This window comes from Triticum urartu, chromosome 4A (genome assembly GCF_056163025.1).
Source record: "Triticum urartu cultivar PI428250 chromosome 4A, HENAU_Tu73, whole genome shotgun sequence".
NCBI lineage: Eukaryota > Viridiplantae > Streptophyta > Magnoliopsida > Poales > Poaceae > Triticum > Triticum urartu.
The window spans coordinates 17,451,743-17,469,225 of record NC_141876.1 but is presented as its reverse complement, the minus strand read 5'-3'; the positions used below and the strand labels follow the sequence as shown (position 1 = coordinate 17,469,225).

The 17,483-nt window shown below is 47.9% G+C and overlaps 1 protein-coding gene and 1 pseudogene across 1 annotated transcript; both read left to right on the top strand.

Moving 5' to 3' along the window:
- The first annotated feature begins 2,942 nt into the window (after positions 1 to 2,942).
- Positions 2,943 to 7,593, top strand: LOC147974496 (uncharacterized). The gene is made up of 6 exons (XM_087520056.1): positions 2,943 to 3,989; positions 5,447 to 5,601; positions 6,368 to 6,535; positions 6,666 to 6,929; positions 7,170 to 7,319; positions 7,503 to 7,593. Exons 1-6 carry the CDS (start codon positions 2,943 to 2,945, stop codon positions 7,591 to 7,593), a joined length of 1,875 nt encoding a protein of 624 aa, XP_087376182.1.
- LOC125555123 (small nucleolar RNA Z247) lies at positions 3,420 to 3,558 on the top strand (annotated as a pseudogene).
- Positions 7,594 to 17,483: the final 9,890 nt, after the last annotated feature.

The following is a 17,483-nucleotide window of genomic DNA, read 5'->3' as shown; positions in this document are numbered from 1 at the left end:
AAGAGTGTCATTTTGTACTCATGGCCTCCTTACTAACTGCAATTACAAATTCTCAACAGATCTTCAAAAGTGGACAACATATCAAGCTTTACAGAGAAGATGATAAAAGTATAGCATCACCTCCAGAACAACAATAGAAAGAAAACACCTGATACTCACTCAAAGATCGAAAGTGTTCTTCTAATCCAAAACACCATGCTGATGATAGAGTATAGCAAATTGTCAACTCAATTGTCTGATCAAATGAACAGTATATATCTGTATCTGAACTCTGAAGCTTCTCTAGTATTCTACATGACATCAATTTTTTTATTGATGCACGACTCTCACATATACTTTACTAGACCAACTATATGGTGATAGAATGGGATAACCAGGCTTGTAGAACAACAATGACTAACAAAATTCATGGCCAGGCCTGAAACTCTAGTGCTGGCTAGCTTTATTCCAGGTGCTGATGTGCAGCTTGCAGCCAACTAGCAAATTACGTTAACTGATATGTGAGCTTGTCAGCAATCGACCAAAGTTCACAGGCTGCCTCGTACATGCATACTAGTAACTTTGTGCAGTTTGTTCTCCATTCCGCCACCTGATAACTGTCAGGATCTAAATCAAATCCACAGCACAACAGGAGCGACTGGAGCAGCTACGCACACGGGGCTTGTCGCTAAGGTAGGGTGTCCTCGGATCTAGTGAAATTATAGTGGATGTTATGTTCTGATTGGGCAGGTTCAATTCTGATGGCTCTAATGTGGGTGATTGTGTGTCTAAGATACCTGAAAGAAGTGATTGCGTAGGAGTAAGGAGCTTCATATATAGTTCATATATATATGAAGTGGCGTTTAATACTGAATTTCCCATATAGTTCTAAGTTTTCGTGTACCGACAACCTAAAAACCCTTAGGCCGGTCTACGTGTATAAATTGTGTACATTAATAAAATCTTTAGCTTTTAACTTGACCATCATACCCTCTAAGTTGAATAGGTATGTTCTAATCCCCATCGTTGATTTAACTAGGGGGCGGGGGGTATTAAAGCAGAAGTGTTATATACAACCTAAATGTATGGTCTAGACATACGTAATTGTGTACTTTATCTTCCACCATCATGTCCATTTGGATTTCACACGCACACGACACACCTTGTCGCCGATGTGCTGACTGAGCACCTGCACCTCTATCTCCACCGCCCATCTCCTTCAGCCAGCCTGCTCTGGCCAAGTTCATCTACCTCTGGGGTCCAATGGCCGTCTCAGGTCGTCAATTGCAGAGTAGGCACCTCGTTCTGCCCTACTCCATCTCTCAATCTTCCATGGGAGGCACGGCCACCTATTGAATTTTCAATTGTGCATATATATAAAGTGGCGTCGAATGCTCAATTGCGCATATAGTTCTAAGTTCATGTCTTAGCTGAAAAATATCAAGCATCCAAGTTTCTGGAAGAAAAGGATAATATGGATGATTGCTTACATATCCACATCGGTATGCTGCAATGCTTTCTCCTGATGCCTCCCATACTCATGGGCAACGGAATTGAGAAAGTGAAAATGTAAAGAAACAATGTGAACTCCAATATGCTACTAGTCTCTTTCAGTTGTCTGCATTTGGCCCTTTCTACCCTTCTTCTCTTTCGCACTTCTAGTTTATGGATGGAAATAATCAAGAAGGGAGGAGAGGTAGGTGGTTGATTGAGAAGAGTAGGTGGTACAATGTTGCACATTAATCAGAGTCACTGAAGATGACGTGATTCAGGAAAGGCGGAAACAAGCAAAAAGTTTACATATAAGGAATGCCATTTTATACTTACGACCTCCTCACAAACAAGTCTACTTATGATGTGCTCACTGATTGCGGTTGCAATTTCCCAAAAGAGATCTCCTAAAATGACAACAAGTCAGGCTTTGCAGAGAAGATGACGGACTATAGCTTCAGCCCTAGAACAACAATCTTTGTGGCTTGCATGCTCGCCTTTAGGATTGCTGCTTGGTTGCCTTTCGTGTTCAAGTTTGTGACGGTTTTCACCTGGTTTTCCACTAATTAACCACGCAACTCTCTTCCCCTTCATTAATAGATGGAGCAAATACTTTGCCTTGGTTCTAAAGAAACACCTTGTGATACTGGACACTCAAAGATGCTATTCCTTGGCACCAAGCTCCTTTGTCGAGCTGAAGTCTAAATGCAGCATATATAGCGTATGTTTGCATATCTTATTCCATTCTTCATGTTTGTCATTAGTAATACTACTATTATTCCTCACATTTATTATTAGTAATACTACTATTATTTGTTGGCCTATCAAGCCAAGGAAATTACAGATTGCAATATCTGTCCCTCATTAGTTTTATGAAAGCCAAATGCAAGCAAGTGGTCTATCGTTCCTTGGAACTTGGAAGTTGGAACCTACTGCCCTTCATTTGCCAAAAACTGGTCACCACTAAATGCTGCTATGATCCTGTCATGTGCATTACTGCCAGTACAGTAGTACTATGTTGTTTCAGTGAACTGACATGACATGTTGCAACAAGGAACTGACAGTGTTGCTCTATGTGCATCAAATTATAATCAGTAAAAGGAAAAGAACTAGGGTGCTCATTGTAAGGATGAAAATTACTGCGAGCAATTTGTAACACGCTAGTTCCCAAATATTCGAAGCACACTTTCATAATAGTGTTAAACGTACGTGACAAGAAGGCCTTGACCTCTTGGCGTACGACAGCTAGCTAGGTTGTTAGGATTTGATCTTATCTCTCTGTAACCTCCTAGTCTATCCCTTGCACTACAAGTTGTAATCTGAATCACCTCATGTATGCGATCAGGGAGTCGCGACCCTGCTATATAACACGGAGCCGTCGCCTAGAACAGGGTACGACGTTCCAACCATTGGTTTTCATGGTATCAGAGCCTAACTCCTCCATCGCATCTAGCCACCAGAAAGCTTCCGCCATGGCCTCGTCCTCCACCACCAACCCTGGTCTCTCTGGCCAGATCACCGAGAAGCTTACCCGCACCAACTTCATCCTCTGGCGGACCCAGATCACGCCTCAGCTTCGTGGTGCCGGCGTCTTCGGCTATGTGGATGGCAGCACGCCGGAGCCGCCCAAGGTCGTCATCGACAAGGACAAAGACGGGAAGGAGGTCACCAAACCCAACCCCCTTCACCTGATCTGGTTCCGGGAAGACCAACAGGTACTAGGATACCTTCTGAATAACCTTTCCAAGGAGGTGCTCGTGCAGGTGACTTCGATTGCCCATGCCCACGAGCTGTGGACAGCGGTGGCGAACATGTTTTCATCCCAGTCGCTGTCACGCATCAACAACATCCGCGTCGCGCTGTCCAACGCTCAGAAGGGCACTCAGTCCATCGCAGCATTCTTCGCGCACATGCGCTCCCTCACCGACGAACTGGCCGCGGCGGGCAAGCCCCTTGACGAGGACGAGCTCATCTCCTACATCCTCGCTGGCCTGGACATGGAGTACCAGCCCCTCGTCTCCGCCCTCGACGCCCGCACCTCACCTGTCACCCTTGACGAACTATTTGCTCAGATGAGTAACTTCGATCAGAGGGTGGCCTTGTTCCAGGGTGCCAACGGCGGCTTCAAGTCATCTGCTAACGCCGCCATGCGCGGCCGCGGTGGTGGCTCACACTACCGCGGGCCGCCGCGCGTGAAAGGCAAGAGTGCAGGAGGCACCAACTACAACAACTCTCGCAGCGATGCACGCGGGAACAGCAGCAACGACGGCGGTCATCCCTCCTCCAACAACAACATGGGCCGCTGCAACAACTCCACCAAGCGCCCTGACGCCATCCGTTGTCAGATCTGCGGCAAGCCTGGCCATTCAGCCAAGGACTGCTGGTACAGGTTTGATGAAGATGAGGATTCAGATCAAGATGAGAAGATGGCGGGTGCAGCAGATGGATCATATGGCGTTGACACAAACTGGTATGTGGATAGTGGAGCTACGAACCACATCACCGGTGAACTCGAGAAGGTGACCATGCGGGAAAAATACCGCGGGCAAGATCACATCCACACTGCTAGTGGAGAAGGTATGAAGATCAGTCACATTTGTCATTCAATTATTAAAACCCCTCGTAGGAAAATTCATCTTAGAAATTTTTTGCATGTTCCTAGTGCCTCAAAGAACCTACTCTCTTTTCATCGCATTGCCATTGATAACCATGTATTCCTTGAGTTTCACCCCTTCTTCTTTTTGATCAAGGATCAGGCAACGAGGAAGGTGTTGTATCGAGGTAGATGCGTTCGTGGACTCTACCCGTTGATTCCGGAGATTCGAAGATTCAATAAACAAGCTTTTAGTGCCACCAAACTTTCGTCTACACGATGGCATGATCGTTTAGGACATGCATCTTTTTCTTTAGTTGAGAAATTGCTTAGGAAGAATAAGCTCCCATTTGTTCGAGAGCACAATGTCGAAACAATTTGTGATTCATGTCAGCGAGCTAAGAGTCATCAACTACCTTATCCTGTGTCTACTAGTATTTCTACCAAACCTTTGTAACTTATTTTTTCTGATGTTTGGGGCCCTGCACCCTCCTCTGTTGGTAGACATACATACTACGTTAGCTTCATTGATGACTATAGCAAATACTCATGGATCTATCTTCTAAAGAAAAGATCCGAAGTGTTCCAAGTCTTCAAAAACTTTCAAGCTCTCGTTGAACGAAAATTCGATAGCAAAATCATAGCCGTCTAGTCCGACTGGGGCGGGGAGTATGAAAAACTCAACTTCTTCTTTCAAGAACTTGGCATATCTCACCATGTCTCTTGTCCTCATGCTCACCAACAAAACGGGTCTGCAGAACGCAAACACAGACACATCGTAGAGGTTGGTCTTGCTCTTCTAGCTGGCACATCTATGCCCCTCAAATTTTGGGATGAGGCATTCCTCACCGCCGTCCATCTTATCAACATACTGCCTAGTCGTGTCATTAATAATGAAACACCCACTGAACGGCTTCTTCAAGTTAAACCAGACTACACAACTCTTCGTGTGTTTGGATGCGCCTGTTGGCCTAACCTCAGGCCATACAACAATCTCAAGCTCATGTTTCGCTCAAAACAGTGTGCGTTTATCGGATATAGTGCTCAACACAAAGGGGTGAAGTGTCTTGACATATCCACCGGACGTGTCTATATCTCCCGTGATGTCGTGTTCGACGAAACAAAATTCCCCTTTGCCGACCTCCATCCAAACACCGGTGCTCTACTTCGCAAAGAAATCTTACTCTTACCATCCCATCTTACCGGCCTTGAGCATGGGGAAAATAATTGTGATGATCCTTTGTTGACTAATCCTCAAAACCGTGTACATGAGTATTGTGATGATACAGATACATCTCAGGAAAAAGATGGACAAGAAACTACTGAAATCGGTGAAGAAACAGCCCTCAACAGGCATGATTTCATGTGTCCTGTGTTTGGGAGCATATCTCCCTCGGGATCAGGGCTGCAACAGCTCAGCAGCCAATCTTCCTCGGGATCGGCACGGCTGCAGAATGCCAGTGCCACAGAAACCGCGTCGCCCGCGTCGCCTTCTGCCAGGCGCGGTGCTGTCGACTCGGCGGCTGGCACGTGGCCTGGTGCGGCTGGCTCCGACACGGCACCTGGCCCGCACCAATCATCCACACCCACGCGGCCCGTTGCGGCTCGCTGGCCGGTTGGTGGGCCGTGCCACTACACCAGGCGCCCATGGTCCAGTGCGGATCCGACAGGCGGTCGATCCGATGCTGCTACGGACGCAGGCGCGCGATCCGACGCCGATCTGCTCAGGCCCGCGCCATCATTGCAGCATGATGGGCCGGTTGCCCCTTCGGGATGCGGCGCGGGATCTTCTGTGCCGCCCCTCTCCACTCCGTCTGCTTCAGAAGCCGCAGAAAATCCTGCTGCACCGGGGGAATCTGCCTCGGGATTGCTGGGATCGTCAGCTGTCGGATCTTCTGCGCCAGCTCCTCCTCCGCCACGTACATGCCTTTAGAAAGGGGTAATCCAGCCTATTAATTACAAACGTGTAACCAAATTTGGTCTAGCGTGTTCTACAGGAGAACCAAACTGTCTAGATGAAGCACTTGGAGATGCTCGTTGGAAGAGGGCTATGGAAGAAGAATATATGGCACTTCAGAAAAATAAAACTTGGCACCTGGTTCCGACACCACGAGGTAAAAATCTAATTGACTGTAAGTGGGTCTACATGATTAAGAGAAAATCTGATGGAACCATAGACCGTTATAAAGCAAGACTAGTAGCAAAAGGTTTTAAGCAACGGTATGGCATAGACTATGAGGACACCTTTAGTCCCGTTGTTAAAGCTGCTACTATCCGTCTTGTCCTATCTATTGCTGTTTCCAGGGGGTGGAGCCTTAGACAGCTAGATGTTCAGAACGCGTTTCTTCATGATGTTCTGGAGGAGGAAGTGTACATGAAACAACCTCCTGGGTTCGTCGACAAAAACTCACCCTTCCACGTATGTAAACTTGATAAAGCTCTTTATGGATTGAAGCAGGCTCCTAGAGCGTGGTATTCATGCCTCAGTCAGAAACTGCAAGCACTTGGTTTTGTTTCTTCCAAGCACGTCACTGTTTATTTACAACAAGTTCAATACGTCCATATTTGTGCTCATTTATGTTGATGATATTATTGTCACAAGTTCATCTGATGAGGCAGTGACAGGACTGTTGAAGGATTTGAGTGCTGAGTTTGCTCTCAAGGATCTGGGAGATTTGCACTTCTTCTTAGGCATTGAAGTGAAGAAGCTTGGAGACAGTCTGCATCTCTCTCAGGAAAAATATGTTGCTGATTTGGTAAGAAGAGTTGGTCTGAAAGATTGCAAACCTTCACCAACTCCCTTGTCTAGCACAGAAAAATTGTCCCTTGTAGAAGGCGATCCATTGAGTCAGGATGACAGCACCAGGTACAGAAGTTTAGTTGGAGGACTTCAATACCTTACTCTAACAAGGTCTGATATCTCATTTGCTGTCAACAAAGTGTGCCAATTCCTTCATGCACCCACCACAGTTCACTGGACTACTGCTAAGCGTATAGTGAGATATATCAAAAACACCATGAGTGTTGGTCTCACCTTTAGCAAATCTTCATCTACTCTTGCCGGTGCGTTTTCTGACTCTGACTGGGCAGGTTGTTTGGATGACAGACGCTCTACTGATGGGTTTGCTGTGTTCTTTGGACCCAATCTCATATCTTGGTGTGCTAAGAAACAAGCTACTGTATCAAGATCAAGTACAGAAGCTGAATACAAGGCACTTGCCAATGCCACAGCAGAGATCATTTGGGTTCAGTCCATGTTAAAGGAACTTGGTGTGAAATGCACTCAGGCTCCATGCTTATGGTGTGACAATCTGGGTGCAACATATTTGTCTGCTAACCCTGTCTTTCATGCACGAACAAAACACATTGAGATAGATTTCCATTTCGTTAGAGAAAGAGTTGCTAACAGACAATTGGAGATTTGTTTTGTGCATTCCAGAGACCAGGTTGTAGATGGCTTCACAAAGGCGCCGCCTACAAGGAACTTTGAAGAATTCAGGCATAATCTCAACTTGCAAAGTTGTGATTAAGGGAGGGTGTTAAACGTACGTGACAAGAAGGCCTTGACCTCTTGGCGTACGGCAGCTAGCTAGGTTGTTAGGATTTGATCTTATCTCTCTGTAACCTCCTAGTCTATCCCTTGCACTACAAGTTGTAATATGAACCACCTCATGTGCGCGATCAGGGAGTCGCGACCCTGCTATATAACACGAAGCCGTTGCCCAGAACAGGGTACGACGTTCCAACCATTGGTTTTCACAAATAGATCCCTGAGATTGACACCATTAAAGTATTATAGTAGGGATATTTTAGATTGTCAGGGCCCTTCCCTAGCCCATACGTGTATGTGGGCTTGCCTCTGGACATCACTTGGGCCTGGCCCGACTGGGAATCCTCAAGCGCTGCAGCTACTTATACCTAGGAGGAAGCAACGAGCAGACCATCCGCGTAGGATCAGGCTTGGCGGCGGCTTCTGGCTCTCTTCTACCTCTGGCTCCTCTCAATCCTCTCTCGGTGTACATCAAAACCACCACAAACCTGTACTGCCTAAATGATTGAGTGTATATGAGTAGTGGGTTGCTAACATAGATAGTGTAGATATAGTGGGTACATCAGTGAAACATGAAGCTTTGCATCATTGCATATTAAGCTAGAAATTAAAGAAAAGAGTGATGAGCAGAGAAGCTAGATGGAGGATGTGTGATAACTGATAACTGAAAACTAGATTTGTGAGAAGGTCAGCAAAAAGTTTGATAAAATTATTGGGAGATCCTTAGTGGCCAAGGAAGATAGAAACGATGAGTCTTTATCATTGCATGAGAGCAGAACATGCCACCACATGCATTTGGGTGCATTGATTGCATCTCGTTCCTCCCTCCATGATCATCACTGCTACACAGGGTCGGGCCCATAGTGGTGCCAAATGTGTGGCCCGCTATAATATGTATATAGGCCTAGCAGTATTTTTGAGAAAAATCCTAGGCGCTGGAGCTGGGCCTCGAGGCCATAGAGCGCAGGAGCGCTAGTGGAAACGCTACCGTCGGTAAAAAAAAAAGGATCGCTATAGAAGTCCATCGGGATCATTGCGTCTCCCGATCCGGAGACTGGTCGCGCCGGCTTCGCTACAGGAAACATGATCGTCTCGTCGCATTCGCCTCATCAGATCAATCGGATTCAGGCCGCTGCCGTTGTTGCCTTCCTAGCTTCCTCTTAAAAATTTAAGACTCATCGCCTCGTCAGATTGCTCTGTGACCAAATCCGACCTCCAGGTGCTTATCGAGTTCTTCTTTCCTAGTTTCCTAATTAACTTTTGGCAGGGATCGTTACTTAGTTAGAGATCGGTTCTTACCTCCTCGGTTAAAGATCAAGTGTCGCAGTTCAACCGGATAGGACCCAAAACTAGGTGACTTAGATAGTTTGTCTAATTGCCAAACATTGACGCATGATCTTCAATTGATATATGCTATTGTATAACTTCAATTTTATTTTATTCTTTTCTTATCTTGTGTTTCAATAATACATATTTGAGTCATCATGGGGAAACATCAGTTTGGTTCCTATAAGTGCAGGAGAAAAGAAAGAGAACATAATTTAATCAATAAATCTTATAAAGGTGGTATGGACAAATTTATTAGAAAAAAAGCACCGCAAGTGTTATCTGGTAATCAGTCTGTTGATCCTTCTACCCTTTTTTAGTGAGATAGGGCCTCATATTTTTAGTTTCGCACAGGGCCCCAGATTTTGCCAGCCCGACCTTGCTGCTAGATCACTCCACATGAGATCAACCGAGATGAATTTTTGTCTCTCTGTATCCGTGTGGCACTCTCACTATGAAGAATATCGAACATCTAAGTTTTTGGAAGACAAGGGGAATATGGATGATTGCTACAAGTCGTCATCAGTGCACTGCATTGCTTTCTCCTGATGACTCCCATACTCATGAATAATGAAATGGAGAATGTGAAAATGTAAAGAAACAATGGAACTTCAATGCTAGTAGTCTGATTCACTTATCCTTGCCTTTTGTACCCACTTTCTTTTGTTTCGCAGAAAATATGGCTCTCATCAAGGTGAAGTAGTTAATTTTTTTTGTCAAAGCAGGGTGAAGTAGTTGATTTATGACTGATCTTATCTACTATAGGAAGTTAGGAACAAACTATTGCTCTGGAATGCAGAACATATAACATAATAGGGCGTATGCAATTGCAACCAGATATGTCAACATATCTTTTTAGCATTCATTATCAATTTATCACGCTTGCACCATTTGTATGGAACCTACCTACATTGTACACAACATTTTGTGGATTTTGACGATGATACTGTTCTTTAAAACAAAATATGGTTGCTTTGAGCCTTGGTTGTAACTTGTATTCCGAGCCATAGTTCATTGAGATTTTTTTCTTCCTTCAGAATATAGTGGGGGAGGAGAAGTAGCTGGCGACTCAGCAGCAGATAGTGCTTGATGCCAACTACTACAAGTACGACATGCTTGAGAGAATCGTGCAAAACGGGACCATCAAGAACCTTGCTGGCCATTATAGGGTCAACTTGTTCGATGGCTTATCATTTTTTACAGTCTATGAAATGGCTTCAGAGATTGCCGTCCCACGTGCAAGCTAGTTCCATTCGACTCGTAAAAATGTGTGATAGTGACAACCCATCGGCTACTGTGACCAACCACGTCTTCTTCTGGGTGAAACTGGTTCCTTATATAGTGTGACAGCTTAGATTATGACGTAATCTTTGTATCATGTCAGTTTAACATCGTATTAAGATATTGCAATGATGTCTGATATTGTGTCATGTATTAGGTCTATTGTCCTTGGAAGTAGAAACCTTCCATCCCCCATTTGCCAAAATCTGGTCACCATAAATATTTTTATGATCGAATCCAAGTTATTGCAAGTACAACGGTACTTTATTGATTCAGTGAACCCAGAGGACATTTTCCAACAAGGAACTGGAGGAATACTGCTCTATACAACAAGTACAGTAACACTGTTATGTTGTTTCAGTGAACCGACATGACATTTTGCAGTACATGTACCAAATTGTAATAAGCAAAATGAAAAAAATAAGTATATTTAGGGTGAACTTTGTAAGGACAGAAATTTCTTCGACTAATTTGTAGCACATTAGTTCCCAATATTCAAAGATGAAGCACACCTTCATAATTTATCCTTGAGATTGACACCAATTGAACTATTATTGTATGGGTGTTTTAGGTAGTGTAGATAACTAGATAGTGGGTACATCATTGAAACACGAAGCTTTGATATTAAGGAGGAAATTAAATAAAAATAGTGCGGAGCTGAGAAGCTAGAACGATGATGAGTGATGACCGACTGCTAGATTTGTGAGAGGGTCAGCAATTTTTTTGATGAAGTCAGTGGGAGATCCCAAAGGAAATGAACGCCTGAAGAACTCAACAACTTGACCAGTACAAGAGTCTAACAGTAGGAAGTCCATAGGCTATCTTTGTACCGCTGTCCTACTACTTTGTAACTCTGTGTAGTTTGCTGCATCAGCCTAAGCAAAACCTGTGCCACCTGGTAACTGCGAGGATCTATATCAAATTTAGAGCACAACAGGAGTGGCTTGAGCAGCTACAGACCCATAGCTTCTCACAAAGGAGGGATGGCCTCATATCAAAAGGAATTGTAGCGGATGTTAAGTTTGTGTTGGGCAGGTTTGGTTCGGTTGTTTCTCATATGGGTGATTGACTGTCTAACATCCCTGAAAGAAGCAAGCGCGCAGGAGTAAGTTAAGGAGCCTCATATATATAAAGTGGCGTCGAATGCTGAATTGGTCGTATAGTCCTAAGTCTTTCTGGCATTTTTTTCTCTTTGCCCTAGAGTATGCAACATACTAAGTTTCTGGAAGAAAGGATAACAGGGATGGTTGCTTACGTTTTCTAGAGGTTGTCTTGCATTCCTTTATCCTTATGCCTCCCATGCTCATGGACATAGAAACCGGGAAAGGGAAAATGCAAAGAAACAATGGACACTCCGGTTCTACTAGTCTCTTTCACTTACCCTTGCCTCTTTCTTTCACGCTTTCAAGTTTATATAATGGGGATCAGAGAGGGGGGGAGGTAGGTCATCGACTAGATTAGGTGGTGCATTGTTGCGCATTGATCAGAGTTGCTGGAAATGTCATGATTCAGGAAGGACAGAAAACAAGCAAAAAAAATTAATGTATAAAGAGTGTCGGCCTCCTCACAATGAGTCTTACTTATGGTCCGCTCACCAACTGCAATTGCAGACTCCCAAAAGATCTCCTAAAACGGACAACATATTGAGCTTTACAGAGAAGATGATAGATTGTAGCATGAGCTCCAGAACACCAATAGAAAAAAACACCTCATTAAACTAGACACCCAAAGATCGAAAGTGTTCTTCTAATCCCCAGCTCAAATGTTCCGTCTATGAACAGTAAAATCCAAAAAATAGATAATACTTTTGAATTTTTTTGACAAAAAACATTCCTTAGTTTTCTTCATGCGTTCAAATTTTCCTAATGAAATCACATTTGCGGAAGTCTGAAAGAAGAAATAACAAAATCAGCACTCAAAAATAGTCTTTTTGGAGCATCAAATTTGATGTTCCTCGTCCAGAGCATTTTGAATATTTTTTCTTCACAAAAATTTGCACGTATGTAGAAAATTCAATAATGTTTGTTACCAAAAAGAAAAAACAGTTTTTTTTGATCTTTTTTACTAGTTTTTCGATTTTTACTATTCATGAGGGTGCATTTGAGCTCGACTGTACAAACTCCATGTCCCTCAAAGATGCTATTCCTTGGCGTTGGGCATATCAGGGGCGTTGGTGCCATGGTGTAGCTTGAGATATTTGTTGGTCCTGAAGATGTGTAGTCGATTCAAGCAGGAGCAAGTCTTGTGATCCCAGGAATGGACTTGTTCTCATGGTGGTTTTTATGGAAGAGCGGCAACATAGCATTACAAGTGCCATGCTTGCAAATCTTGGAACAGAGGACAAGGAAGGAGAGCCAGGCTTACTGATTGGAGAATTGACGAAGAAATGGTAGGAAGAAGCAAACAAAGAAGGAAGCCATAGAAAGCAAGTTCCATGCACATTGCTTCAACTTCTCATTGTTGCTGCACTGGTTCTGGCTCTGTCTCTCGTTTGCTTCTTCTCAGGTACTCTCCACCTCTGCCCAGTCACCTGACTGCACCGTCACTTTCTGCTCCAACAGGTACTGATAAAAAACTGATCAATTCCTCTCACCAGTCTCCAACTAATTTTTTTTTTTTGAAAACGAGGATGACCCCCGGCCTCCGCATCTGGGAGATGCATGCGGCCATTTTATTGATTATTCTCGAGGACCTTACAAAGTAGAATAACAATATGTTTGAATCCACCATCTTGGCAACATCCGTTGCTACTCCTATCCAAATGATGAAGGAGTGCAAACTGAGCGACATACCCAGACCTCTCACCTAAGCCTAATATCTAAAGCCGGAGACCCCGACCGAGCCATCTTTCGGGTCGGGGGCTCAGACCGGTCCGACGAACTCACATGTGTTCGTTGCCGCCATCTTTCACTGGTCCATCTTCAGAGCAGATTGAGGTGAGAACCTTGGCAGGTCCTCCGCCATCGACGCCACCACGACGACCTCCACCTACGTGAGCCTTGGCAGGTTCTCCGCCATTGACGCCACCACGACGCCAGCCGACGACCTCCACCTACACGAGTCCATGTCCAAGCAACGGACGTAAATCCATGCTAGGATAGGGCCGCACCACCGCCGTCGCCCACCACCCACAATCGCCACCCAACCCCAAGGTTCCCAAAGCGGTTCCTTCAAGAAGGGAACGGCGCCGTGAGCGCCGTTGCGGCCCAACATAGTTAGGGCTTTCGCCCGGGAGATCTAGGGGAAGGTGAAGTAAGGAGATCAGTCCATACCGACGCCTCCAAGGAGGGGAACAGCGCCCTCAGGCATCGCCGTCGGCGCGGCCGGTCATGACCGGCCAGGGATTTTGCCCGAACTAGATCCCCGCCACCAGCAGCGCCTCCTGTACAGAACTGGCGACCAAGAGGAAGCGCGGACCGACCAGGCTGACCCGCACGCCGAATAGGGGAGGAGGGGAGGCGCTAGATCGCGCGCACCTACCGTTGTAGAAAGCCACCGTCGGCCGCCAACGACCACCGGATACCGCCGCCCGCGCGGCCGGGACACCAGATCCATCGCCCGCACGGCTGCTAGCCGGCCGTGCCTTGCCAATGAAGCCGCCGCTCCAGATCCGGGGTTTCCCACGCAGAAGCAGGGCAACCTAGGCCCCGCCGCCACTATCCTTGGCGCCCCGGGCTTGCCCGATGGCTGCCTCAGGCCGCGGCGAGGAAGGGAAGGGTGGAGGGGGGGGGGGGGGGGGAGGAGGGGTGGCTAGGGTTGGGAGGAGGGGCGGCTCGGCAAGCCTTCTCCAACTAATTTGAATGACAACACAAAACAAAACTGCAGCAATTAATGCTAGCAATTCTCTTCCATACACGTGTTGTACACATGTTCAGATACTAGCAATTCTCTCACGTTACACTATCATGTTGATTTCACATAGGCTCAGTTTACATGGCATTTTCTCTGAATGCCACTTCAATCTATTACTACCACACCATACATGTATTATTCAGCATGCGATGAACTTGAATCTTCAGGAGTTCGGGGAGAGAACTTCTACTGAAACTTATGCATGACATCGTTCATCAAACCGCACATTTTTGACTTGATCCATATATATGAAATTGTCAACTCAATTGTCCGATCAATTGAACAATATATATCTGTATCTGAATCTGAATCGGAGTACATGACATCAATTTTTTTAATGATGTATGACTCTCACGTATACTTTACTAGACCAACTATATGGTGATAGAATGGGATATCCAGATTTGTAGAACAATGACTGGCAAATTCCTGTCCAGGCCTGAAACACTGTTTTTGGGCCTAAAATGCGTTTGCACGGACATGAAACAGACGCGTTTTGAATTTGGGTCGGTCCGTTGGGCCGGCGTTTTTGTTCGCGGCGACCCAAACGGACATAGACGGTCGAAATGGGTCGCCTTGTTGGAGTGGTTCTTAGTATTTTATAGGGGTTGGGAAATAGTTAATTACTCCCTCAGTCTCATAATATAAAAGTGTTTTTGACACTACACTAATATAAAAAACGCTCTTGTATTATGGGATAGAAGGAATAGTTTTTTAAGGAACGGGAAATAATTAAAGAAATGAGGGTATGGAAATAGTTAATTAGTTGGCCTGTGTAACCCTGTGATGCATTATGTTTTTTTAAGAAACTTTGATGCATAAGATGAACGGCTGGGCTGTTAAGATAGATTTTCTGCCAGGAGTGAGGCCCATATCAATGCACACACGCTGGGTGTATAAGAGCATCTCCAGCCGTTCGGTCCCTCAGAGCGCTAAAAAAAGCGGTCTGGGGGCGAACCAGCGCTAGTTCGGCCCCTAGGGGCAACCTAACTCCCAGTCACGCCCCCAGGATGCGGAAAATTCGAACTTGGTCGTTCCCGCTCACGAAAGACGCCACAAGTCCGGCGATCGCAAGTCATAGTTCGGCGTACAAAAAATAGAGCGGCAGAAGTTCGCGTGCGCAACGCAACACTTGGCGGGATCTGCACCAGGCGTCGGCGGAGTTGGCGTGCGCGGGCTTGGCAGTGTCGGAGCTGCTTCTGCGCTGGGTGGTGTCGGCGCGGCTTCGGTGGTGCTGGGCGTCGTGGAGGCGTCATCACGCAGGCTTGGCGGCGGCGACGACGTGGGCGTCGGCGGCGGCGGCGCTGTCGAGGGAAGCTGGTTCAGGATGAGGCCGCGCTCCGCCAAGTACCACGCCTTGACCGCCTCGTCGGTGCTCTGGGGAGGAAGCGTAGGCGGGCGGCGAGCAGTTGTATGGAGGGTACTGCACGCCGGCGAAGGCGGGAGAGGGCGTGCATTGGGCCGGGTATCCAGAGGGGAAGGTGACGTTTGGGTTGAACCCACTGTGCGCGTCCCCGTCGGCGTAGCCCGGCGAGGGCGATCCCATGGCTGCGGAGAGCCGACGCCTTGCTGGCCCCAGGGCACGTACTGGGCGTGGCTTCCGGGTGGATTCATCATCCCCGCGCGAGTCGCCTCGGCCTCGGCTTGGTCTGCCGATGAGGCAGCCGCAGCCGCGCGCGCCGCGTCGTCGCGGGCCTTCTTGGCGATGGCCATGTTCCGCCAGTCGACAGTGACAGCCTCCCGTCGCTGAACTTCTGCCCTCCACTCGGCGTTTGACATCCCGGTGGCTTGGTCGGCGGCGCCCTCGGCTTCCTCTGCTTTGGCTAGGCAACGGAGGCGGTCGCGGTTGCCACCGCGCGAGGGGTGACGTACTTCTTCGGTGGCATGGTGGCCGACTGGGAGGCGAGCGGGAGGGAGATTGGCGGGAGGAAGGAAGAGTATGGGAGGAAAGTGGGGGAAAAGCGGAAAGAAACGGTGGGAAGAGGCGCTCGACTCGCCGACAGGGCGGACCCACGCATCCTTTTCGCTTGTGCCGACGCCCCAGGCGCCCTCAGGGCGCCAGGTTCGGCCTGGGTCCGCCGGCACCAGTTTCGGCCCGAGCCGGCGAAAAACGGGCTTCTGGGACGCGACTGGGCCGTTTTTTTGGCGCCGGCGCGGCAAAAACGCCTAAGGAGGGCCTGTTAGAGCATCTCCAACAGGCGCCCAAAAAGAGCTCCGCGCACTAAAAGTTTATTTTTTTTGGGCGCCGGGCAGCTCCAACAGAAGCTGTAGCGCTAAAAGTTTTTGGGCGCGCGTTGAAAAACGCTATCGCGCGCAGCATATTTTGGGCACCGAATTGCGCGTGCTTCACAATTTGCACTGTCTGTTTTTTGGACGCGTGTTTTTGGGCGTCTGCCAAAGCAGAATTGGTACCGGCGCATTAAAAGTGCTACAGTGACGCGTTATAACGTTTATTAGGCGCGAAATTTTTGTGCGGCCGTTGAAGATGCTCTTAAGGACACGACTGGAGATACTCTGATGCTCTGTCGTGCCCAACGGCATGGTAGACGAGCCGGTTCCGTCGTCTCTTCCCCTTATCTCTTCTCGCAGCTTTTCCCCACCTCGACCTCCTGTAGTATGGAACGCGGAGGGCCAGCTCCAGCTCGGGCGAGCTCACGCGGGGTCGACGGTGCAAAGCAGGGCCACCAGCCGCATGAGCTTGGTGAGCGTGCGGAGCTCGTCATGGAGCCGTCGACGAGGCTGGGCGAGTTTCTTGGATGGGAGAGTGCGACTTCGCGTCCACGGCCGGTGTCTCCGCATCCGCCATAGCCGATGTCTTCACACGTACAAGAACGGCGTCTCCGTGTCCAGCGCATACATGGCCGACGGCGATGCCGCTGCTCGAGGATGGGAGTGCGCCTCGGCGCCCACAGACGGTGTCCCCGTGTTGAGTATATTGTGTACGTGTATATATGTGTGTAGGGCCCACCTCCTGTTTCCTTGTATAGTTGAGGTTGTGGCCCACCTTTGTACTTATATATACGTGCCTGGTGCATCGATCAATACATTGAGATTGCACAGCCCATAACTTGTCCTTCTACATGGTATCCATCGCAGCACGATCCTAACCCTAGCCGCCGCCGCTGCCACCTCTTCCCGCCGCCATCACCAGCCGCTGCCGCCGCCGCCCTCCTTCCGGCCGCCGCCGCCGCCGGTCACCGCCGCACCGCCCTCCCCGCCCCGCTCGCCGCCGCCGCCGCCTCCACCCGAGGCCGCCGCCGCCGCACCCCACTGCTTCCACCTCCCTCCACCGCGCCGCGCCCCTCCCTCCCCACCCGCGCCGCGCCCTAACCCTCCCTCTCTCCCCGCGCCGCGCCCTACCCCCTCTCTCCCTTAACCCGCACCGCACCCTACCACCCGAGCCGAACCACC

Coding starts and splice junctions, on each gene's coding strand:
- LOC147974496 (XM_087520056.1), top strand. CDS start 2,943: ATGGCCTCGTCCTCCACCACCAACCCTGGTCTCTCTGGCCAGATCACC. Junction 6,930..7,169: donor AGTCAGGATGACAGCACCAG/GTACAGAAGTTT, acceptor TTTGGATGACAG/ACGCTCTACTGATGGGTTTG. Junction 7,320..7,502: donor ATCATTTGGGTTCAGTCCAT/GTTAAAGGAACT, acceptor TGTGCATTCCAG/AGACCAGGTTGTAGATGGCT.